The sequence below is a fragment of the Vanacampus margaritifer genome, chromosome 1, assembly GCF_051991255.1.
Source record: "Vanacampus margaritifer isolate UIUO_Vmar chromosome 1, RoL_Vmar_1.0, whole genome shotgun sequence".
Lineage (NCBI taxonomy): Eukaryota > Metazoa > Chordata > Actinopteri > Syngnathiformes > Syngnathidae > Vanacampus > Vanacampus margaritifer.
Genome location: NC_135432.1, coordinates 22,718,910 through 22,744,084, shown reverse-complemented (window position 1 = coordinate 22,744,084; position 25,175 = coordinate 22,718,910). Strand labels below are relative to the sequence as shown.

Sequence of the window (25,175 nt, the reverse complement as noted above, 5' to 3'; positions counted from 1 at the left end):
CAATAAGATTGGCCATGCCTCTGCAGGGTTCACCATTTTGCTTAGGAGATTTTCAAATTCACTTTCAAACTGAAATATTCTTCAATCTTTACATCCTGGAAGTGCTACTAAAATGTTCCACACCCTCACCCAACTAATTGAAACACAGAATCTTTCCTCCTTTATACATATTCTGTTCATTTGAAGTTATGTTTCCCTCGTACGTGATATTTTAAGACGTTATTTTACTTTTTTCTTTTAGGGGTGTAGTAAAAAAACTATTTGAATCGGAAAATCGGTTTTGATTTGACGGACTGGGTCAACGATTGTTTATTTGAATTTAATTAGCAAGAATTTTTGTATCTTTTTTTTTAGTGTTTCCCACAGATTTGAAATGTACTTGGGTGGGTGGACGCCGGGGGGCGGGGTGGGTGTTAATTTGGTGGTCACAGTCCTGTTACTACGTCTCCTCTAGCCTCGCGATCCATAAAAGTGATGGCGAACTGACATTACATGCGGTATATCCGGTCGCGACACGTTTTAAAAAAAATATATATATACAGTATATATATATATATGTTATTTAAAAAAACAACAACAATTTTCTTGAAAACTTATTGGGTGGTGGCCACTGGCCAGTTTACTTGGGTGGCCCGCCCAAGTATTAATATGGTTTGGGAAACACTGCTTTTACATGCCTTTGCATATTACTAAACATGGCCCGTTGAGCCTTTGCATAAATTATGGGCGCGACTTCCAGTATGAACCGGAACTGGTATTTTATACATGGTAACTGCGCAACTCCACTTTCTGTAGACGTAAACAATGTGTGAATAGTTGTCACAGCTTATAAATGAAAACCTTTCAATCACGCTACCTACTTATGTAACCAAATAAGAGGACGACGTCAAAAAGTGTCCAGCGACAACGTACAGTCGCGTGTTTTTAGCAACTTTGTGAACTCATGAGCGCTTGCTTGACAGTGAGGCCATGAGCAATCTCAAAAGCTCCGAGGCATACAACTACCTACGCAGTAATAAAGTTGGTCGCGTTTTGTGAAAGAGGTCATGATTAGTTGTTTGAAGCAGGATAATGTTTCCAATTCTTCAAAAATGTTGTATAACGGCAAGCTCATAAAAGTTCTCAGTAGGCCTATCAAAGTAATAACAAACACTGGACCTGAACTGTAACACGCACGTGTACCATTTAGAATGTTTTCCACTTCTTTTAAAGGCCATACATCCCTTTCCTCCTAAAATACCTTTTCCTCTAATGGAACACGTGGCGCCATTAGCCCTTCCCGTGGCCTTGAATATCCCTGACAAACAGACGCATGGAAACGAGGAGGGGAACCAAGTAATGGCTCTTAGACGAACTGACCCAGAGCAAAGACTTTTTATTGACTTGTGGTCAAACATGTTAGCCATCATCTGCCATCACAAGTTTTTGGGGGATTTGCTCAACACCATTTTTCGTTAGAATCAGACGGGCAGGCTCATGTCCGCTTGTCGGCATCTTCAAGGATGGTTGTGGCGCAACTTCTTGCCTCCTGTAACAATGCCGACACTCTGGACTGAGTCTGCAAGACAGAACGGGAAGTCAGGTAACTGAGATCAACTTAATGACCATTTCATAATTTGTAAGTAGGTGCCAATGTACTTTGAGGTTGCGAGAAAGTGACGTGGTTACTTCTGAATTGAACTGAAAGGTTGACAGATATACTGATAAGTAGGCTTGGGGAGTAACGGAATACATGTACCGCCGTTACGTAATCAGATTACAAAAAAAGTAACTATTCCATTACAGTTACAGGAAAAAAACATGTAATCAGATTACAGGTATATTTATTAAAAATGGGGATTACTTCGAGGCACTACAATTTTTACGATGAGAGAGAGAGAGAGAGAGAGAGAGAGAGAGAGAGAGAGAGAGAGAGAGAGAGAAGGACAGAGTGAGAGAGAGCGCATGCACGCCCGCGCGAGTGGGACCGTTGCTACATGTCGGGGAGGTGGGAACGAACGAACTGACTAGTCGTGTCCTCCACACGCGGGCAGTTTGAAAATGCTTCACAGACGGGAGGAGGAAATGGCGACCGGTATTCGCGGGAATTTACTCGGAGCAAAAGTTTGAGCTAAGGATCCAGTGGCATGCTACTTGCTAGCTTCTTCTTCTTGCTCGCTAGCCGGCTAGCCTACAACCATAATGTGAGTTACACCTTCCATACAAATCTTCCTCCCACCAATTCACTATTTAAACATCATACACAACATATACACGGCTAAACTTGTGACTGAGATCAAAGTTCATTTTGCAGTTGATGTCACGCATCATCATCTTCATTGGATGACTTGTAACTGTAACCGATTACATTTGACCCTCAAAACTGCTGATAAGATGTCGTTTTTTTTCTACAGTTGTGGTTGTAGGTACTAGCATCTAAACAGTTCTCAATTTGCCTTGTCCGTTCTTACATCCTCTCATGAAACGTCATCACTCGCGGCCCAAGTTCCGTTCGGATTGAAAGTACGAGTCAACCAAGAACTCACGGAATACTCGGATGCTGTTCTTGTCAACTAGCTTAAACCAAGGATGCATTTGTTGAATACTTGTGAAGGCTTGACTAGGAAAATATCCCACGGTGCATTTTGTGCTGCTATCATGGAAGTATATACAAGTCTATTATATAGTCTAATATTGAAAAACGGCCGTAGGGGCGGGCATAAAGAAGGTTAAAGAAATTTACCACACATACTACAGTGGTAAAGAAGAGGGCTAAACTTATAGAACAAGACACCATGAAGCTCATTCAAATGACACATGTAAACCTACCTCCATCTTGAAACTGTCCTCAGTGACGTCTTGAAGGTTGATGATAACGTTGTAGTAGGCCCCGAAAACTGCCGTCTCCAACGCTTTTACTGCAACCTGAAAGCCACACAGATAATACTCAGAGGCTTCCAGCTCAAAAATGTCATGAGAAGACCGATTTTTCCCACCTGAATATCGGATTTGCAGCTGATGTTCCCGTATAAGACAAGTTCTTGAAGTGATGGCCAGAGGGTGCTGATCTTCTCAGCCAGAGACAACGGGACACCGACTGCTTGTTTCAGGCCCTCCTGCAAGGCTACCTCACGCCTGTCAGGGCATGACACACCGTCCAAATGAAATATTTCCAAGTCAAACTTGTAGTTTGTCTCGCAAGGGTGTGTACCTTTTTACTTCCTCCTTAGAATTTTTGGGCATCTTCAGCGCTGCCTAGAATGAAAACAGAGTTGATATGAAGCATAAAACCAGAGAGTTCTGAAAGAGCACTAAATTGTAAAAAATTAGAGGGTTAAATCAGACGTAGAAAGTGAGACCATGTAGCTGTTGAAGGCAGACGAGTCAGTGTCCACCATTTCCAGCAGCTCGTTCATGGCGTGATGAAACGGAGGAATCAGTTTCCTCATCACGCCGTCCACAGCTTCAAACTGCCTCTTGCCATATGTCATCTGGCCCACCATGGCGCCCAGTGCTGCTCCCTGCAGCACACAAAAACTGTCACCACAATGACGAGGGTTAGCCAAGTGACAATGTATTGTCATATGACAAAGTTACCAGAGCAGCCACGGCGGCAGAGACCGAGCCTCCGCCAGGGGCAGCCGTCCGAGCGCCAACGCTGCGAACAAACTGCTGCAAGGAAAGAGACGCCAGGCGGCCGTCGTCCTGCGACCTCACCATGTACCTGTTGGTGGACAGAAGTGACAAATACTTCATTTCGGGCTGAGTATCGATTCTAATTTCCTCAATCGATTCGATTTGGATTCACAAGAGTTCAGTTCAATTTGATTTGGATTTTTCCTGATACGATTCACTTCAATTCAATCCCATATTGAATAATTATGGTACATCAAGTATTATTAAATGTCAAGGACATGATAAAAAAGTCCACAAATATTCCATTCCAAAGTCAATTTTGCGGAGGCAGTAACTGGTCAAATGATTTAGTTTATTAATGAAAGTAACAGGTGTTAAAATCCCGTAAGTGTTACATAAACATTGACATCAGCAAGGATGAAATGAAAATATTTTCATAATTCAAATTCAATGATTGTAAATATAAATTTAGATTCAGAATTTTCTTAAAGTGCAAAATGTCAGGTCTTTCATAGATGTAAGAAAAATAATTTTAAACTAATGTGAACAGTACATTTCAAGAATACAGTAAGATACAAAAAAATTGGCCTTTAAAATTCTATTTTCTTGATAATTTATGGGAAAATAGAGATAGATAAAATAATTGATTTTTGGTTTTATGAATCGATATCGGGCTTGAAAGGAAAATCGATTCAATATCGATTATTCGATTTTTTTAAACCCAACCCTAACGTCATTTCTGTACTTAAAGACCCTGAAAAGTGAATTCAGAGATTTGTTTACTTTATATTATATTTTATAGAATTTTGTACTACTCAGTTGGAGATATATACAGTAACTGTTTTTGACATTTTCAGGCAGTTAGCTAGCTAGTTTAGCATGCACGCAGAAAACGCATCTTCCCTACCCCTACGGATAGTCCACTGGCGTTGCCACATTAGAGCACCTTGTTGCGCCAACCCGGTGCGATGTATTCCAACAATCTATGGCTATAGGCTATGCTAGCTAGCACCTATGGCCCTAGATTTATATTTTTGCAGCACAAGGAGGTTGCTAAATAAAGTATCTATTTTGCCAGGTCGTAGAAATGTATGTGTATGTGGAAACATCTACAGCATCTGAGAGTGGAGTTATGAGCTTGATTTTTCATGATTTTGAAGCCTCATTTTATAGACTCGACCATTTTTTTTTAATCATTCAAATTTGGCAGGGTTGGTCACAGCAGTCTTCCCTGTGGTATTTTCACTTTACAGTGACTTTAAAAGAATTGTTTAATGGTGTGAGTTCTGAAAATGATGTTGTCTTGTGCCAGCCTTAAATTTTTACCAGCAAATGGGAGTTACAAAAAAAAAAAAATCTATCTGAAAAAACAACATCAACAACAACAACAACAAAATACCGGACCGGTACAGGTACGTTTTTTATTTTATTTTATTTTTTTATTTAGTCAGTTTGTTAGCAAAGTAATGGGAACACATTGTTTTGATAGCATGAAAACCTGAGCCATCATTTTCAGTGCTGCACTAAGTCAATAAAAGAAGTAAACTATTTTGTATGCATAGAAGTTGTTTTCATTGTGCCAAATTATCAAAACGTGTACATTTGACAGTAAAAAAAATCTCTACATGAGCTTTTTGTGCAGTGTGCCAAACAAATGAAGCGAGTGAATGTAACAAAGTAGTTGTTTTTTTTAAACGTAAGCAAAGGAGTGTTATAGTTTTACACATTTCACGCGTTAGACTTTGAGAGGAGTTGAAACTCACTCAATTATCCGCTCCTTGGCTTTGAACGGACCCAGTGAGTCGAGGCCCAGCTTGCTGATCACCTGACCACAAACGCAAGGCTTAAAAGGTTAGAACCCTGAAGAGTCATGTAACAGAACTCTTGATGTTGAGCTTTCCTCACCAGCCGCACTTTATGCTCCTCTTCCACGATGAAGAGTTCTTCCCTGGCAATGTAGAAGTCTGCAGCATCCAGAAGAGCTTTCAGAGGAATCAAACCAACAATCTGAGAGCCGACGATGGGCAGCTTCAGATCCTGAGGGCGTATGAGCAGCTTACATTCCTCTTGCTACATAGTCAAGTTCTCAAGTCTACCTATTGTCCCTCTATTTGACACAGACATAATCGGTCAATCGTGTGCAGCAATGTCGTGTTAATTTTGGGCTTTTACTTGTTTATTTGAACAGTTCATTTTCCAAGGTGGAATACATCTTTTTTAAATTTTAGTTAAAAAAATAAGTGTCTGCGCCACTCTATAACTTTCTTACCTCGCCATCCTTGCAGATCTCCTCATAGACACAGTGCAGGGGCGTTAGCTCAAAATCCAGAATGTTGGTGGACACCTGAGCGATATTGGCCTCATCCAAGTACCAGCCGATGGCTTGAACCTTTTTCAGCAACCCCGGCTGCGATGTAGCCAAACGCACACATCTAGTCACTGAGTGTTCATGGAAAACAACTCTTGAGGGAGCACTATGAAGTGAAATATTCCCATCATGCACCTGGTCTTTTCCTCGGCCCTGCTCCCTTATGTCCAATGCGATGCGATGTGCCTGTTCCTTGGTGCCAATCACGTTTACATTGTAGGCGACGAGGAACTTGCGAGCGCCTGTCACCGTGGCACCCCATGATGCGACAAAGGTGGCGGGGCCAAAGTCCGGAGCCCACTCTTTCTGTTTCAGCTGGACGGCAGAAGCATACCGAAAGGACAATTAGGGTTTGTAACTGCGTATAGATGCCACAAGATGGTATCAAAGCCCTTAAAGTGGAAGTCAACCTTTAAACATTTCTTGACAATAATATGTGCCCTCACTAGTCTAAACATGACTATCTGATTATTATTATTTTTGGGGAATATGAATTGTTATGAAGCAAAACTCAGCCGTTATTATACATTTCAGGGGGCGGCTATTTTGCCACTTGATGGGCTCAGGCAACGACCAATCACAGCTCACCTCTTTTCTGATGCTAAGCTGTGATTGGTTGTTACCTGAGACCTAAGCAACATTGATGCTATCTTCAGTCGACAGCAAGTGACAAAATGGATAAAAACAGCTACATATTGCTTCTTAACCCTATAAAGCCTGAAACATGAAATGTATGAGAAAAAAATTATGATTCTTTGTAAATTGAGTATTTATTGGTCCTTTTGAACAAACTTTGTTTTGTTTTTTGAAAATCAACTTCCACATATGACTTTCGATTTGTGTCAAATTTGATACATCCGGTCACAATGCTTTAAATTTGTACATTTTTAACTGTCAAAAATATAATAATAATAAACATACATATCAAACATATTGGTATTTCCCAAAATCAGAAAGAAAATTTCCTACTATTAATAAGTATAGGTGTCACTCCTTGCTCAATTGGGGCGATCTTGCAAGGTCGCTGGAAAAGTCATCAGATGGGTGATGCTGCCCTCTAATGGATTATCCGTGCAATGCATGTGTCAGATCATATACATCGGGGTTTTAATGGGGGGAGGGGAAATATACTCACAAAATAGAGGGCTAAAAATGTCTTGTATTTATTAATATGATACGTTTGGCGTTACAGGGTTAAATCATATTCTACTAACGCAATATTAAACAATATTAAACATATTTAGACTAGTGGGGCTGCATAGAACATATTGTTATTAAGTAGGTAAATTATATTAATATTATTTTATATTATATTAATAGAGCTAGTATACACGTCTAACTAGCATGATGGTACAACCTGACAAACATTCACACCAATAACAATTTCCCTTGCACACCTGATGATCTCTGATGAAAGTGGTTGTAAATCCGTATTCTACACCACCCAAAATGTTGTGCATAGCAGGCGGCTAATTGGTTTCAAGGTCTTACCTTGTCTGCTAAAGCTTCGTACTCGCCGGCTCTCAAAGACGGAAGACTCCGCCGTGCCTCGCTTCGTGCTGCTTCGCCGTAAAGGAACACTGAGAAAACAAAGCGGGTTCATTTTTAAGATTCAGATTCATGGTGAGTTTTATTCTCAAAACAAAATGGTGTCCCACCTGGGACATGCAGCATATCCGCCAGTTTCTGTCCAAAGATATTGGCGCAGCGGACACAGTCCTCCATAGTCACGTTTTGGACAGGAATGAATGGACAGACGTCCAGCGCTCCCATTCGAGGGTGCTCACCTGCACGTATGCACACATTTCATAACATCCATGCACTCGTTTTTTTATTTTTATTTTATTTTTTTTAAACAATTCGATTACTGTCAATCAAATATATATCTCTTGCCTCCTATTGGGTCAGAATGCATCAGTGCAAACCAAACAGAGGTCATTTAAGATTTCACTGGTGACTTTCAAAGCATGTATAGGTGGCTCCGAGCTACATCAGCAAACTCTAATACAGTAGACTTTTAGATTTGTATATGATGTCTTCTATGTAAATAAAGTTATCATAAATATTTACACAGGCAAGTGCTTACCCGAGTGACGACTCATATCAATGAGGCTGAATGCCTGACGGGCGGCATTCAGCGCTCCTTCCACCACTGCTTCAGGAGAGCCCACGAACGTGTATACGGTCCGGTTGGTGGAGGCTCCGGGGTCGACATCCAGCAGGGTACATCCGGGTGTGCTGCTAATTGCCGCCGAGATGGCGTCAATGACCTGAAAGTTGGCAACGGTGACAAAATCCATTTTCTAAATCACTCAAACCAGACTTTTTGGATTAATGGACCTGTTACGGGGCAAATTGTTTTCAAGGAGCCCCTCATAATCCTAACATCAAGCAAACATGCATATTCAGTAGGGTGTGCCAAAAAATCCCCATTTAGTATGATTCAGAATCGATTTTAAATGTCCCAAAATTGATTTTATTTCAATTATTTTATAGTCTAAGTCTTGCCCTTTTTTGTGTGTGCCTTTAATGGGGGCACTGTTCATGTTGTACACGATTTGGCCACTTAGGGGCAGTGTGGTTCCGCGCGTTCTGTTGTAGCCACATAGAAGCAAAAAGTCATGATCAAGTTATTCCAATAAAAGTTTTTTTTTTTTTGCAGTGTAGGATGTTAAGATGCTTCTCTGTATACATTCCTGAAGCGTTTTGTATGAATAGTCGTTCTTTTGAGTGATAAAAGTGCCACGAGTAGAGCGCTAATTAGCATTAGCGAGTCAGACTGGAGTAGATCATGACAGTTATTTGCATATCTATAAATTGAAGCAGAAATCATTGTCAATCAAATAATTTTCAATCTAAAATCGTCCAGAATCGATAAGCGATTCTGAATCGAATCGCAGACCCAAAAATCGGAATCGAATCGAATCGTGAGACAGTCAAAGATTCCCAGCCCTAATATCCAGATACCATAGAATTTTAAAAGTAGTTCATTTTCCAGAAACAAAAGTTTAATGTCATGAAAAATTTAATATGTACTTGTAGCTCAAAAGTGACGTGTGGAGAGTCTCTGTTACTAAAATACATCGCTTATTCCTCAGCCACTTACTCTCTTTGTGTTAAAGCTATAGCACAGGGCAATTCGCTTCTTCCTTGAAAATTGCTGTTGTTTTTGCCTCATGAATAAAAATAATACAAGCTGTGTCCAAATTCGTAGGCTGCGTCCTCCTGTTGGCCACATGACGTAACCTGCGGCGCCACTCGACTGCACAGTGCACACCGGCGTCCAAATTCACGTAGCCTTTGAATCCAGTTTCCATGGAGACTGGCTTTTCGCTCTCTTACTACACCTCTCTTCTTCTACTCTTTAAACATGGAGGCACCCAAAGGCACCCTGTGTTCGGACCTGGCGGAGTTTACTTGGAAATGTAAGTATAAGTTTATGTACTTTATCTTTAAACATCACTTATAACATAGGACACGTTAGGCCTGTGCACATTTTCCAAGGTTTTAGGGTACATGCCAGCCTACGAATTTGGACGCAGCTACAGTGGTGTGTGTGGCAACTCAAAACGTTTCCCGAATAACACAATTTTTGCAACGACGGAATGAAATTGGCAAAGGTGAAGTCAGCTGGCAAGGAAAGAATAGTAAGAAACAACCAATTAGACTTCAGACAGAATTCCACAACAAAAGAACTGACCTCTTGATTTTTGCCCTCTGAGAAGTTGGGGACACATTCAACCAGCTCAGCTGCCATAATGTCTTCACGCTGACCTCTGTCAAGAACTGGCCTGATACCTCTGTTCGCTCCTGACACACACACACACACACGCACGCTTTCAGCTGAATCATTAACAGTAGGTCATCACAAAAGTTGGGTACACAGCAGAAAGCGCCTTTGCAGGCTAGTAGATGCACTGGAACCAGACAGAGCTAAAAGTTCAATTAATTGGTAGAAAGTCTGATCAAAGTTCATTCAGCTCCTCATAATAACTAACTCCAACTTGACAAACATCTCTGTGATTCTTCAGCAGGAACCAAGAAGCAAAGATCACACAGGCACGCTCTCGTGTTTATTTTGGACCGACTGGAATCTTCAAAGAGAAACATCATTTTGGGGAGGTCAAAAGCCAGCCTTTCGTTGAACATAAACTAGAAATCTTTGAAATGAGAAGACAACAATCTTTTAAACCTCTGTGTGTTATAGGTTAAAGCTGATTAGAATTGTTGAATATGTGCTTGGGTGTGACACACCAATCTCTTTCACCTTTATTGAACGCGATCAGTTTACCAACAACTTACAGTAAACCTTTTTGCCCATGTTAGGCTCAGGGTTAGAAAATATGCATGTTAGTTTTTTTTTTCAAGGTTTACATTTGTTATTGTCCCACACAAGCACGTACATGAAGAACATACAAACGCTGGAAAAGCTGGGAAAAGCCTGTATGTGAGCTGTACTCTCAATTTTCACAAGTTTTTTTTTTTTAAGTAGTCCAGAAAAACGATTTAGAAACGTTGACATGTAAGAATTAAAAATCTGTCAATTATACTTGCTCACAATAATAAAAATGATTACGACTTGTTACGAACATTTTGGTAACACAAAGCGTACAATATTTAGTGAACAATAAACAAAAATTGTGAAATGGATATAGTTTGCATGTAATCTTGAGCAAAAACCAACTTCAGTTTATTAAACTGCAACTCTGTGATGGTAATTAAAGTATTGCCAAAATTGAATTAGCCACCACTTAACATTTTAATTTCATTATAAAGATTCAGTCAGCTATATATTTTTTAATTATATTTATGACAGTGTTGAATCAAACGCAACAAAAATACATGACAAATGAAATTTCTCATAAATATATATATTTTAATTTCTCATAAAGTGGGTCATTGATGGGTTTTTGAGGATTTATTTTCAGTTTTTTCCCCTTGTTAAAAACTTAAAAATATTGTACATACTGTTGGTGCGCACCATCACATTTCAACGTCAGTGACGTATATTAAACTACGTAAATTTCGCACGTTGTTTACGCAATGTGCAGCTGAATTTGTGGACGACCAAAAATGCTTCTGAAGATGTTTGGAAAATAAGTTAGAACCTTTCATGAGCCGAAATGACAAAAGTGTTAGTACGTCATTCGATTTTACTAGGTTTTGGGAACGTTGTTCGCGAACAGCTCACTGAGCTGTACCGGGCTAACTAGCTAGCGGCTAACCGGCCGGCTAACAAGCTCTGGTTAGCTTAGCTGGCGAGCTAGCTTGGGGTTACGAGCAGGACCCAGTAGGTTGGTCACATTTGATAAAGTACACCGCGACAGCCGTCTAGTTCCTCTTTGTGACATGCTAATGGGCGAAATGATTTTTTAAACATGGGGAAATACAGGCAGTCATTCGGCTACGCATTTGGCCAACGTTTTGGTGGATTGTAACGAAAATCGCGGATACATAACTAACCCGGGCAATTACTTTTATGCGTATAGTTTTTGCCTTTTATTTTGTGAAGGACGTTTTTATATAATTTTAGCTTAGGTACGGATACTGAACGGTACAACACAAAATAGCGACACAGAGAAAGAGTTATTTAAACGTGTTGTTTTGACATATTTGTTACATGAATGACGTTTTCTTTAGAATCCCCAAGAAGACACCGATTGAAGCCTCTGACTCCACCCATCAACGTTTGCACTCACCGCTGAGGCCCGCGCTTAACTTCAAGGTGGTATTTTATTAATGCTTTTGAATGCATTCGTCGCCTCAGAGTTGGCACCTGAAAGTTTTTTTTTTTTTACTTGGTGTTCGATCAGAAATCTGGCCGCGGGTGGAGTCATGGCAGCCTCCGTCGTCAGAGGTCAGGAGAGCGCCTCATGCAGATATCACAATAAATGTTAATCGGATCAGAGTTACTACTTAAATGTGTTTCTTTTCTGTTTGTGACAGTGCGCATGGGACGCTGTCTTTTAGAGACGTTGTCAAAAAGCTGATGGGACTGGAAAGCCCACCCACAGAAACATCAACGACCATTCACACAGCAGCAGGGGCTAGTAACAACCAATCACAGCCTTCAACGGAATATCCTCGGGGAGACTCACACAAGTGAGTTTGCTTGTCAGACTGTGTGCAGCCAGTCCTCATGTATTTGCTTCAAAATTCACTAATTGGTGGTTCTTGTGCTTGTTCTAAATTTCCACAAGACGGCTGAGCCAATTATCGGTGCCGATATTCAGTATTTTGACAAATATTGACATTGGTCTTTTTGAAGAGTCATATGGCCGGTAATAGATCAGTTTAAAACCGTCAACTTCAGGGAACCACTAATTTAAATTTTCAGTTAACTTTATAAGAAATGCTGCTGACTCTCTGGGGACTCGCTGCACCTTCTCTTTTTTGCTTGAAATTAAAACTAAGATAAATAAAAAAATTAATTAAAAAAACAAACATTTCAGGTATTTGGAAATTTTGGAGAACTTCATTTACTGTATAAAAAAATAGGGAGCTAATTTACTTGTTTAAGTTTTTATTTAACTTTTGAAGACATATGAATGACCCTTTTCCTTTATTTTTTCATACAATTTTAAAACAAACTTGTCTAATGACTAAATTGAAGAGGGAAAATAACCCTCCAGTATTTTGCAAATCGTAAAGGTTTAAAATCTTAAAAGAAGCTTAGATTTCGTATTTAATTAATGAATTTTATGACAATATTTTCTCTTAGTGAAAATGAGTATCGGCTTCAAATATCGGTTTTGGCCTCCTAGACTACCGATACTAATAATCGGCATTGGTATCAGCCCTGAAACCCCCCCCCAAAACACCTGTCTATCTCTAATATGCAATACTACTAGCAACATCAAGTGGCCACTAACTTTGTGGAATTTCCCTTAAAAACAGAATTGATGAGCACTTAAAAAGGCCTATAAAATTCTTCATAACAAATAAATTGCCGTATGAGTAGATATTTTTAATTAAAACTTGTTAACCAATCAGAGAACGTGTTCCCAGATTAGTTGATGAAACAAAAGAGTCGAGATCTGCTTGAAAATAATTACGTATTACTGTTGTACTGTAATTTGAATGTGTTTTTGTTTGTTTGTTCTAACCAGATTTTCTATTGATATCATAGAAACACATTTCTAAAACCCATTAACCAATTTGCAAATTTAGCATGTTGGTGGTGTTACTTATTAGTTCATTGATCAGACTTTCTGAAATACAGTACTCATGTAGACTGACGGTACTTGTACATGAAAATAACAAGAAATTGAAATATTTAATACTATTTTGGAATTGGAAATTACTCAACAGATTTCTGCCTATAAATATGTTGGCAGAAGTCAAAGCACATGTTTGTTTGTTTTGTTTTGTTTGTTTATTGAACACATAAACCAGCAACAGAATTACTGCAATTAAAACAAAAAGATTTAAATGAAAAGTATTTTTTTACATACATAATCATCATTAAGCACAGCTTACATGTTCAAAGAGGAATAGGAAGAAGTAAAAAACTTATTGAGTCCTACCGCCTTACAAAAGAAAAAACAAACACGAACTTACACATAAACAGCTGCACTTATACGTGCATAGATATGCCAACAGTATTGTACATTTAGTTGAAAGGCAAACATTTTTAGACATATTGTAAAAATCAGCACAAAGGCTTACACATCCATTTTCAATTGCACTCTATTTTCTACATTTGTACTGACTTATACCTGATTTAAATATTGTAGTTGTTGTTTGTCCCTAATTTTCCCAAACAAGATCATCAGTGAGTTGAATCAGCACCCCACACACTCATCTTTACAGGTAGAAAAGTCGAAGAAGCAGTATAGATGATGCTTAGATAATATTGTGTCAGTTTTAACATGCATTTGCGCAAAGTCGAACATTTTCTTACTGCAAATGTAGTAAGAGAGCAATTCTTTGTCATAGCAATCACCCAGGTTGTCCCTTTTTATTGTTGCACATCATTTTAAACATCCTAAATTAGAAACTAGCTTGTCTGTTTGGCGATAAGAAATCCTCTTCATTGTCAGTGGAAAGTTAAATGAGTTCTTCCTTCTTCTTTTTTCTTTTTTTTTTTAGAATACATATGACTTGCTTGACCATTGTTGCAAATGGGATTGAATGCTATTTTAGTAGTTTTTGGAAATTATATATTTCTAACTGAAAGTAGTATGTACATAAGAATTCTATTCACCAAGCTGCTGTTGTCCATTTTGCCCACCAGATGGTGTGCCAAGCCCAACTCAGACAATTCTCTATGGCCTGTCTTTGCCTCAGAGTCACTTCCTCCACAGAAGACTGAATATATCAGTAAAAGTATGCGTGTCTGCTTTTGCGATAATCCAATTAAAAGTTTGCATCTCTTAAAATGCAAACGTTAACCCCTACAGGCTTTTGTTCTGTGGAGGCATATGACTCTCTGACTGAGCTGAGAGGACAACTGCATGATGGGGAGTTGAGTTTGTCCTCGCCGGGATACAAAACAGCACAAAGAGCTGATATTATGCAGGAGGTGATGATCAAAGGCCATGTGTTCAGTTGCTGCGGTTTATTGTCAGTTGAAATGTTTTCTAAAATGATCTTTTTTTTACCCTTTTCTTCAGTCTACTTCAGCTACAAATGAACCATCTCCCCGTGGAATACTCAACAGGAAGTCCAACAGGAGCAACTCAAATGAGGAGCCGGGGGAGGAAGAGAGAAATATTTGGCTGGCCTTCAGACAGAAGAAGAAAACGAGCAGAGTGGCTGGTGTCCATTCGAGAAGCAGGAAACAGACCCGGTCAGAAACAAGTGAGGGAGTTGTGAAGAATCTCTGCCACCATCTTCGTTGCTACAATCATCTTGCGTCTAAACGGTTTTGTTCTTCCAGTTGTTTTGTCCAGTGAGGAAGACGAGCCGGATGAAGGTGATGAGAGCAAACGGATTGACCAAACTCCTCCTCGGAATCAAATACCTCATCAGACACCAAGAGGAGACCTAGAGCTGCCGTCCTTCCTGGAGCTGGAGTTTTTGTCCCTTTACATCGGCTTGATGCATACTGATGCCAGCGGGAAGATGATGGTGAGATGTGAAGTCACTTCATAGTGTGCGACCAACTAGCATGTTTCCTGTGTGGAACTGACAACATTTGTTGGCTGCAATTCCGGCTGGTGGAGTTTGTCCAGGAAGGGGCGGAGCTGGATACTACATAATTTCATTATTATTATCATTTTTATAATTCAGTATTTGAGTCTAACAACTTCAAACATCGTTTCAAATTTGACAGGCTTTTCTACCCTTTTGATTTTCCTTTCCTGATACATTTCCAAGGCTTTTGCAGTGTTCTAAATAAGCAGAAAAACTGTACAGCAAAAATAATACAATGCTTTTTTTCTCTCCCTCTTCTTTTTTTATAAGACACAAAAGACTTCAAGACTGACCAAAAATCAAACTTTTGCCACAGTCCTCACCGGTTCAACCTTAAGTAGCACTAACCGCTAGGCCAAACGTTTGTGCTGACTGCCCAATAGGACAGGGTGACTTTTGATCGTCGAACTTAATAAAATGTCTTTTTCACACTAAATATCAGTCACACGGAGAAATAGTAACTACCAACATTTTAGACATTTACAATATATTTAAATTATTTAAATGAATGTTGGATGTCATCACTCGTCTATTACTAAGTACGGGAACACTAAGTCAGGATGACAGTAAGCTAGCAAACAATGTTAGTACTCTTATTGTCAAAGTTGGGAAGGTATGATTAGACTTGAAATAAATAATTGGTAACTCCAGCAGACAGCGAGTGAACATGCCTGACAGGAATTTCCTCTTTTTCATTTTTTTTTTTAAATTAACTTTATTGAATCACCAATTTGCTACGCACATAAATGCTGAGCACGATTTGTCATCATTAGCTATATACTGTTTATCCTGCAAATCTTAAAAACAGATACACGAAAGTAATGTGCTGACTACCATGCGTAGTCCATTGACTATTGACCAGCCACCACTGGTTGCTTGTCTATCTCTGAAGTGGGTCCTGTTGAGAATGTGTAAGGTTCTAACGAGACATTGGTGTCTTTGTGTACAGATTACATCAAGCGGTATCGTTCTCCCGCTTGAAGGTACCAAACATTTCCTCAAAATGGTCTACTTGTGTGTCGGCATCTCTGATGTGTCGGAGCTTCTGTCCCAACAGGAGAGGATAAAGGCCAGGTCACTGTGGTTGCATCACAAGTGCAAGGCTACGGTTTATGGGATGGCGGTGTAGCTCTGGGTGGGACTCTGCTCGATGATCTGGCAGGGCCCGTTCCATCACTGCTTTTTCTGTGGGTGACGGATGCTCAGGCCAACATTCTACACAGGGAGATCAACTTCATCCAGAACACCAGTGCGCCAGGTAAAATCACGGGGAGTCAGTTGATTTAATTTGTGTTCCACAATGCCCACCATTTTAGTATGACAGTTGAAGAGCTGTTTCGAAAACTCATAAATCAATAATTAAAAATTGTCATTTTATATTTGGGCTTTCACCATTTTTTAATGACTCGAATGATAACTTCAGGCATTGCCAGTGTAATGAAAATTCTTATATATGAGATTATCTACGTCATTGTAACACAGTCTGTTATAAGAGATAATAAAGTAAAAATACTAGCAACCCTTTTTCGTCTTAGGGCCACCGTGCTCCATCCTTCTACTGGTGATGACAGAGCAACTTCCTGAGTACCAGGCTGCATTGCTGGCATCCATGTTGGAGATGCCGGAATTCAAGGATGGCCGCTCCTCAGTGCGGGGGCTGACCTCCCCCCTGAGCTGGACTGATGGGCTGCTACTTATCCACAGCTGCCCCACTCCACTGGATGAACACCTCCTTCGTCTGCTGGGTCAGTCACCGGTAAGACTCATCTCTTGTCTTGTCGTTGCGTAGCGGGTGGTCCACCTCTCACGTGTGATTGTTTGCCTACCAGGAGATATCCAATCCACTGAGAAGAAACTGCCGAAATCAGGCATCTGCTGTGCAGCTGGCGAGCAGGTCAAAAACTGACTGTAATTTACTCAAGTGTAGTGGTGTTAATGGAGGTGTCAAAGTCGTTGCAGGGGTCACATAGTGTTATTTACTGTCAAGTGGGGTGGGTGGACCAGTAAAATAATTGCATAATTAATATAAACACTAAATTATTGTTTTTGCTTTTGTTTTCCTGCAAAGCAATACAAGTGTATTAGGAAAAATGTCATATTTAATAAGATATCATTTCTGTATGTTTGAAGTCTTTTATGACCGGGTGACATTATTTGGCGGACAGGTTGATTCAGTATCCGGCGGCGCCCTCCAAAGGTCGGATCACAGTGACAAAGGAGGACTTGGCTTGTCTGGAAAGTGGACAGTTCCTTAATGATGTAATCATAGACTTTTACCTCAAGTGAGTCAACAGGAAATGTCAATCATGCGATAGAAGTATTGCCCGCCGCCTCCCCTCACTGGTGTCTTCACCCAGATTCCTCCTTGTGGAGGGCGGGGGCCGCGCCGTGGCCGAGCGGAGTCACATCTTCAGCAGCTTCTTCTTCAAACACCTAAACAGTCAGAAAATCTCCAGCAAGGGTGCTGCTGTCGACCCGTAAGAAAAACTCACTTTATGATGGAAGGAAATAAAAATGTAACCATGAATACATTTTGAATGCTGTCATTTTGTTGCCAGGGATCAGTACATGCGGCACCAGAGGGTGAAGACATGGACTCGCCATGTTGACATTTTCACTAAAGACTTCCTGTTCGTGCCCATCAATGAAGCGTAAGTAAAGTTGTCAAGAAGTCCCTGAAACGTTGATCCCAGCCCCTTTTTTGCTGCTCACACCGGACTGGGTATTTCCTGCAGAGCTCACTGGTACCTGGCAGTGATTTGTTTCCCAGGTCAGGATGGCAAACGTTATGCGCAGCGTGCAAGTAAGTTCATGTACAAGCCATGTTTCAAACATGAAGTGCTATTTTAACTTGTGATCTCTTGTCATAGGTGAATCCAAGCTCTACAGCAAGAGATCAGAGCAACCACCGGTAAATATTACAGACAAGAAATGGTGGAATGATTCATCAATTGGTTTACAATCCAACTACCGGTAGATCTATAGAGCCTCAGCAAATTGTCCCTTATGCGGGATATGTTGCATCCCTGCATTTTGGTATTTGTTAGTGTATGACCAAAGATTAAAATCAAGTTGTTTGTCCAGACATGTACAGAGGAAGGCTGCATGAGGGAGGTCACGTTGACTCAGTGAGTGTTCTGCCGAATTGGTGATAATCTCCATGTGACATCATTTGTCTTTGAGCGTGTTTCTTATCCGCCTGCAGGCCGTGCATCCTCATCATGGACTCTCTGAAAGCGCTGCAGCGTGAAAACGTTTGCAAGCTTCTACGAGAGTGAGTGTTTTATGTTCACCTACAAGATTTATTGTGCACCTGGGAAGTATTAAAAAAATATTCAGTGCTTCACTTTTTCCACATTTTATGTTACTGCCGTATTACAGTCCACTTACAGTGCTCAGCATAAATCAGCACACCCCAACAAGTTTGTAAGAACACCTTTAGTTTCGTTTCAGAATCAAGATTTTCTATGGGATACTATACTACAAAATACTTCCACAAATGTGGGCCATTAATTGCAAACAATATTTGTTAATTAGTACACACAAAAAGTAGTTTTCTTAACACATGTGTTAAAGAACACTTTGCACAAATAAGTAGACCCCGAGAAAAAGGCAGAGTAGACATGTTGCCATCCATAAGTCATGGAGGTCATAGAAAATACTAGTTGTAGTCGTTTTTATTGTGCGATGTATTATTTTTTGCATTAGTTAATTTGATTAAACTCAAGATTTTGTAATCTATGCATTTTATTATCGGCCTTATTTTCATGTTGTGAGTTAAGTGCATATTCTACAGAAAACATTCTGGGAAAAAAATGAATTCATTCAATTTTAGAATAAGCAAAAGTAAAAAAAAAAGTGAAGCACTCTGAACATGTTTCAGATTCACTGTATTCAATGGAAGAAGATGCCGCATGCTAACAGGATACATTCTGCAAGCCTCTTGTCAGGCGATAGCAGTGGTCACTTTGCAAGAGTCACCCGAACGCTAACGAATGTGTGTGCAGCTACCTGCAGGTGGAGTGGGAAGAACGTAGGGGGCTGCATCGCGTCTTCACCTCAGACAGCATGCACAGCTACAGCTGCAGCGTCCTACAGCAGGATAACTACAGTGACTGCGGTTTGTACCTGCTGCAGTACGTGGAGAGCTTCTTTCAGGTGATGATACCAATGTTGCGGCCTTGAACATACCATAATATTCGTTTGTTTTGTTTTTGCAATCGTCATAGAAATGTGCAATACTATATGTACTGCCGATGTGGCAAAAGTACTCAAACTGTGCAAAAGTAAAAGTACAAAAAGTAGAAAAGGAAAAAGTCCAAATTAATGATATCTTATCATAATATACAATGCCGGTTTTGATAACTTCACACAATGGGGGAAAAAAATAACAATAATTTCTCTATTATATTAACTCTTTGACTGCCAGACGTTTTCAGAAACGGGATGTCGCCAGTGCCAGCCGATTTAAGCATTTTGACTGATCTTTCAAGGTCCACAGAAAATGTTGTGTTTGGACTATGGAAACACACATACTACCAAATGAAAGATTGGACTCTCATCTTTCATCAGAAAAAAAAAGTTGTTTCTACCTTATTCCGTTCTTCAGTAATCAACAATAGAAAATGGTTACTTTCACCGAAATTCTCTCTTTTGAAACAAAAAACGGAGAAAAAGAGCTTTTTGTGAAACGATGTTATTTCATGCACTCTAGTGAATTGTACACTTCTTTTTGTCCATGAATGATGCCACAAACACCTAAATAGTGCTTTACTTCTGTAAAACGCTTTCACCAACAATGAAAAAGTGTTTTTAGATTGCAAAATACGTTTATTTCCATTCAACAGTGTAACAATTTAACAAAACAATTTCGCAAACTATTTACAAATGTGTGCAACTGTGGTACTATTTACAATTATGTGGATGTTTCAAATACAGTTTTTCTTTTTGTAACGCTCTCCTGCGTGCAAGGAGACGCCAGGACTTGCACAACAGTTTACTTTCACTTTCGCATTTGTCCGTTTCGCGTGCAAACGTTACACTTTCTTGACGGCCTTTTTTTCTGAGGAATAAAAAGCAAGTAGCAGACTGTACACACTCCTCCGATGAATATGCATTGGACTCGGGGCACTCTTCGTCGTCCGATTGAACGTCCGCCTGTGCGTGCTCGATTGCGCTCCGCGTTTATGACGCCGTCATAGCTGCCGCATCAGCGGTTCCAATTTCGCCGTCAAGCTCGGATTCACCTTCATCATCATTGATGATGTTCATCGTCGTCATCAATGTGCACTTTTAGCGTTGGTCGATGCCTTTAGTCTTGTAAGTGTTGAGCTGCTTGCAAACGGGGCGCCATTCTCCGTGTGCTCCTCCTCAGCCACCTAGCTCTCCCCCCCACGTCTCCTACTGCCGCGTCAATGCTTTCCAACCACGGAGTCATCATCATCATCGATGATGATCATCGTCGTCATCAATGTGCTCTTTATCGTTGGTCGATGCTTTTCGAATTTGAAAAAAACGCCTCGGGCGTGAGCTGCCGCAGCCGGTCCCCATTTTTCCTTTGTCTAACGTTCTCGTCTCCTGCTCGACGCTCTAGCTCCGCCTCTACTGACGCCCACCCGATCTTGTCAAAAGAGAGTCAGCGCTGCCCTCTAGGGGCCAAAAATAGTCATTAGGCTCACGAGACCTGCTTGAAACTTTCAGGACAGCTCCGCAAGCCTTGCCAGCACCCGTTTCAAAAAAAAAAAAATGAGAGGACGTCTTTTAACGTCTTTGGCGCTCCTCCGTAGGTTTTTGCAGAATGTCATTTAACGTCTTTGGCAGTAAAAGAGTTAACTTAAACTTATATGGATTGGTTTTTACAGATACCAAGTATCAATATTGGGCAGATATTGGCCTTATTTCAATGTATCGAGGGCTTTGGAAGGCTACTGATACCAGTCACCGATACCTAGCGCACACTCTTGTGGCCATTCTGCTATCAGGAAGCAAATAGCATATGGCATGCATGCAATGTTTTTCTGTTTTTATTTTTCCACTGGATAGTATTATTTTATTGTATCTTTCACCGGTTCAATGTTTTTTTTATTTTTTATATTTATAATGAATTGGTAAAGAAATTCAATATTTATCAATATTGTTCGATATGAAATACTTATCACTTAACAGTTAATAGCTGAACTTACAGTGTTTTGCCCAACTGTTAATTTTGAACAAATACAAAAGCTAAAGCCTGATACACACAAGGATTTTTCAAATCTTCAAAGATTTTTTTGTCTTTGTCAGACCCCACACATAAAGGAAAAAAAATCGGGCATTTGACAGTTTAAGTCGTATTGTGTGTGGGGTGCTCAGATAATCTCATCACAGCGCCGCACACATAAAGATCGTCTTCCACGACTGGTCAAGAATCCAGTCCTCCGAGGGAGAGCTCTCGCGTGATCACACGTGACTTCACATACACTTTTTTTCCTATATAACTTTATTGAACAATTCTAAACAATACACAAATAAATTGTGAACACTACACAAACCTGTTATTTATACAGAAGAAAAACAAACAAACAAAGAAGCCAGGGGCGATATTTAAATAAAAACATCTTTAACTCATTCACTGCCATTGACAACTATAGACGTCAAAAATTCATTTTGAACTATTTCTATTAGTTTAGTTTTTCCATTTTTGTGATTAATCGTGAGTTAACTAGTGAAGTCATGCGAATAATTATTATTACAAATTTTAATCCCCTGATGCCCCTCCATCCATCCATCCATTTTCTTAACTGCTTTTCCTCACAAGGGTCGCGGGGGGCGCTGGAGCCTATCCCAGCTGGCTTCAGGCAGTAGGCGGGGTACACCCTGAATTGGTTGCCAGCCAATCACAGGGCACACAGAGACGAACAACCATACTCACAATCACACCTATGGACAATTTGGAGTGTTCAATTAACCTGCCATGCATGTCTTTGGAATGTGGGAGGAAACCGGAGTACCCGGAGAAAACCCACGCAAGCACGGGGAGAACATGCAAACTCCACCCAGGAAGGCCGAAGCCCGGACTCGAGCTCACGTCCTTTGCACTGGGAGGCAGACGTGCTAACCAGTCAGCCACCGTGCCGGCCGCCCCTGATGCCCCTCATTTTTTTAAATAATCTTTTCTTTTTTTTCTTCTTTTTTTTTGGGTGGGGGGGAAGATTATTAAAAATTAGGAGCGTCAGGCGAGTATGATTTTTAATCATAATTAATCGCATGACTTCACAAATTAACTCATGATTAATCACAAATTTTATATCTGTTGTAATACAATATAAAAAAAACACTAGGTTTTCATACACTTGTTAACAAAAGTGGGAAAAAGCAGCAGTATAAAGTGTTTATGTTTGCAAGGAAATAATTGCTTTGGAAAGGATTTCTGGCGCCTGGGCAACCCACGTTTATACAAAAATGACATTGTGTAGGCATAAAGGCTGTTGATTAAAATAAATAACACAGAGAAAGCGGGGCTCGTTTAATGTGCGGGCACTCGTTTGTCATGTCAGACAGCTTCTTTGTATGGGTACATTCTGTTCACGTCTGCGGAGTCAGCTGGCTCAGGAGAACTTCCGATTTTTGTCGTAAATATTGAGCATGTTCGTTATTTAAGATTGTCGGTCCGACTGGTTTTGGACCCAATTATCAGGACAAATCCACTCTTAACACAGCTCAAACATAAAAATAATATTATAAGGCAATCTTATAAGACATAAGATTGTCGGGCGTTTGACGCCCTTTGTTGGGAAGGGGCAAAATCGTGACAAAAACGGCCCGATTCTCTTTGTGTGTACCAGGCTTTAGGGAGTTGTTAGTTTTATTCTGCACTTTTATTTTATTTTATTACAAATGAGTCCTAAATTCAGAGAGAGTTGTAAATTTGCAGAGAGTGATTGTTCTGCCTTTTTTCATAAATACAAGACAGGTCTTTCTTTAAAACTGTCATTACTTTAATTGAAATTTTAAGTATCAAAGTACTAGTGGTATTGGTTACTAGGTATCTGTATCAGTGAGTTGAATACATGTGCTTGTATCGATCCGAAAATTTTTTGGGGTGTCGTATTAACTTGGTGCTCGAACTGAGATGGACAAATAAATATGTTGTATGTTGTTCAAGCGCTAGCCAGGTTTCATTTTTGTGCTAATAAAACAACGTGCTAACAGTGAGAGCTGAGTAACAAAAAATGCAAAATTAGCTGATAGCTGAAAAATTACACTTTGTATGTGTTTATTTTTTTCAGATTAGACGGATAGTTTTGTATGTGCGAAACTTATGTTTTTTTAGACTGCAGTCAACACATTCATCATCAATTCTTGTTAATCTCTGATGCTCCAAATCTGTTTCTGTTTTTCTTGTTAATGTTCACCATGTCCCGATCCTCCATGTTGCCGCTGTCCCTCTTCTTTCCGCCTTACATCGCAATTAATCAATCAGTCAAGATCTCTACCGCGTGACTTTACCTCTATATTTACGTCTTGTTTACGTTGTGTTGTCGTCGTCTGCGGAAGTTGAAAAAGTAACAAGCGGAGTAGCAATTACAGGTACCTGTTTTCAAAAGTCAGGAGTGGTAAATATAAAAGTTGTATTGATTTGCTTTCGCCAAAACGTTTTTTTTTTGTTTGTTTTTTTTCTTCTTGCCAACAAACACAAAGCTATGCCACACATTAATCAATTGATATATTTGGCTCCCCAGAATCCTGTGGTGCACTTTGACCCTCCTCTGCATTTGGTCCGCTGGTTTCCGCGACAACAGGTGCGACAGAAACGTGAGGAGATCCAGCACTTGATTATGAGACTTCACAAGAGTCAGTCACAGAATGAAGCGATTTGATGAATGTACAGTATTTGTTCTTTGCTTTATATTTATTTTGTTCATGGAAACACAATAAACAATTATTATTTTGAAACATTTCACAATTCTTCTACGATTGACTGATTGTATTCTGTTTGTGCCAATGCAATGTGTTCTTGGTATGTCAGATGGGGTGAAAGGTCAGGTTCGAGAGAGAGCCTACAGACGATCAATCAGCTTACAGCTCGTTAGCAGGATCACACAGCAGTAGGTCAATTTCTTAGTTTCTTTTTTTTTAAGCTACACAACTTCTTTCCCCTCACAACAATATCATTTTCAGTTCATTTTAATTTGTCATTGTGGTAATCTGCTGTGCGATCTTTCAAAACAAATATTTCGGTGACTTTCAGCCTTTAGTGTTGCTGTTCAAATGACGTCTGATGTCAGTCCCCCCACCCCCCGTTTTTTCCGCTCAGTCCGCGCCTCTTTGGTTGTGGTCCTAACTGCATCCTTTATGGTACTCATGCCGCCGTAGCCTTGGCTAATCTGCCCATTGGGAAGGGAAGATTAACGGATTTGTATCCCAGACTCCAAAAATAATCTTTGTCCTTAAGATACTGATCCTGATCGGCTGCGTCCATTCGACTTTAAAGTAAAACGAGCGTCGTGGGGGTGACGTCGAGTACAAGTATTTTGTGCCGTGATCTTTAGACAAGCGTACTCACGTAGGATTTGAGTTTGTCCCCTGGTGTCAAATAAGCTGATTATCCAATAAAAGATGTCCGCTCTTGTTGACGAAGGGGTGGTGGAGGTGTCGGGGGATGCTGGAATCACGCTCTTGTTATCTCTCTGAGTTTAACATGACAGGAATTTCAAGGAAGGCGATTGTGGGAATAATTCTAAATGTCAATACTGTATTTACAACATTGTTACAGTTAAACATTACGAAAGTGTACTAGTGCTACTAGATTTAGACTGACTGCTAATACTGTATTTTCTTGATGATTGAGGACTTTGAGTAGATATTTCTTCAAGTGGTTATCATATTTAGTTGCACTCATCACTGTAATCTAAATTGCGTTACATTACATTATGTACAGCAGCATGGTGGGGTAATGTTGGTATTCTGCCTTTCAGTTCTTAGTATAAAGGTTCAAATTTGGCTCCGGCCTCACTGCTTGGAGTTTATCTGCTCATCCTGTGCTTATTTGAGTTTTTACTCAATTAGCAGGATT

The 25,175-nt window shown here is 40.0% G+C and overlaps 2 protein-coding genes across 6 annotated transcripts; one reads left to right on the top strand and one right to left on the bottom strand.

Moving 5' to 3' along the window:
- Positions 1-1,355: 1,355 nt before the first annotated feature.
- On the bottom strand, positions 1,356-11,846 carry ftcd (formimidoyltransferase cyclodeaminase). Its single transcript, XM_077584343.1, has 15 exons — positions 11,683-11,846; positions 9,684-9,793; positions 8,070-8,253; positions 7,642-7,770; positions 7,475-7,563; positions 6,119-6,298; positions 5,885-6,022; positions 5,521-5,652; positions 5,379-5,440; positions 3,577-3,703; positions 3,339-3,500; positions 3,191-3,234; positions 2,976-3,114; positions 2,809-2,904; positions 1,356-1,558 (listed from the first exon to the last, which is right to left on the bottom strand). The coding sequence occupies exons 2-15, from the start codon at positions 9,738-9,740 to the stop codon at positions 1,475-1,477; spliced, it is 1,623 nt and encodes a 540-aa protein (XP_077440469.1). The 5' UTR covers positions 9,741-9,793; positions 11,683-11,846; the 3' UTR covers positions 1,356-1,474.
- LOC144062677 (sentrin-specific protease 7-like) lies at positions 10,973-24,065 on the top strand. Of its 5 annotated transcripts, none has more exons than XM_077584305.1 (21): positions 10,973-11,117; positions 11,624-11,708; positions 11,797-11,840; positions 11,930-12,085; positions 14,220-14,311; positions 14,386-14,507; positions 14,599-14,785; positions 14,865-15,055; positions 16,071-16,104; positions 16,179-16,379; positions 16,657-16,877; positions 16,951-17,015; positions 17,287-17,403; positions 17,479-17,598; positions 17,680-17,772; positions 17,857-17,924; positions 17,992-18,032; positions 18,206-18,249; positions 18,327-18,395; positions 19,129-19,279; positions 23,842-24,065. In XM_077584305.1, exons 1-21 carry the CDS (start codon positions 11,107-11,109, stop codon positions 23,977-23,979), a joined length of 2,250 nt encoding a protein of 749 aa, XP_077440431.1. In that variant the 5' UTR covers positions 10,973-11,106; the 3' UTR covers positions 23,980-24,065. The 5 variants fall into 5 exon arrangements, with proteins under 5 accessions (XP_077440431.1, XP_077440448.1, XP_077440441.1 ...); XM_077584322.1 differs by having other exon boundaries at positions 10,987-11,277; XM_077584315.1 differs by having other exon boundaries at positions 10,987-11,521.
- Positions 24,066-25,175: the final 1,110 nt, after the last annotated feature.

Excerpts from the sequence above, each read along its gene's own strand:
- ftcd (XM_077584343.1), bottom strand. The coding sequence starts at position 9,740 with ATGGCAGCTGAGCTGGTTGAATGTGTCCCCAACTTCTCAGAGGGCAAA. Across the intron at positions 2,905-2,975 it reads GCTGCAAATCCGATATTCAG|GTTGCAGTAAAAGCGTTGGA; the intron begins GTGGGAAAAATC and ends TGTGGCTTTCAG. Across the intron at positions 1,559-2,808 it reads AGGACAGTTTCAAGATGGAG|ACTCAGTCCAGAGTGTCGGC; the intron begins GTAGGTTTACAT and ends TCTGTCTTGCAG.
- LOC144062677 (XM_077584297.1), top strand. The coding sequence starts at position 11,604 with ATGAATGACGTTTTCTTTAGAATCCCCAAGAAGACACCGATTGAAGCC. Across the intron at positions 16,380-16,656 it reads CCAGAACACCAGTGCGCCAG|GGCCACCGTGCTCCATCCTT; the intron begins GTAAAATCACGG and ends TTTTCGTCTTAG. Across the intron at positions 18,033-18,205 it reads AGAGATCAGAGCAACCACCG|ACATGTACAGAGGAAGGCTG; the intron begins GTAAATATTACA and ends TTGTTTGTCCAG.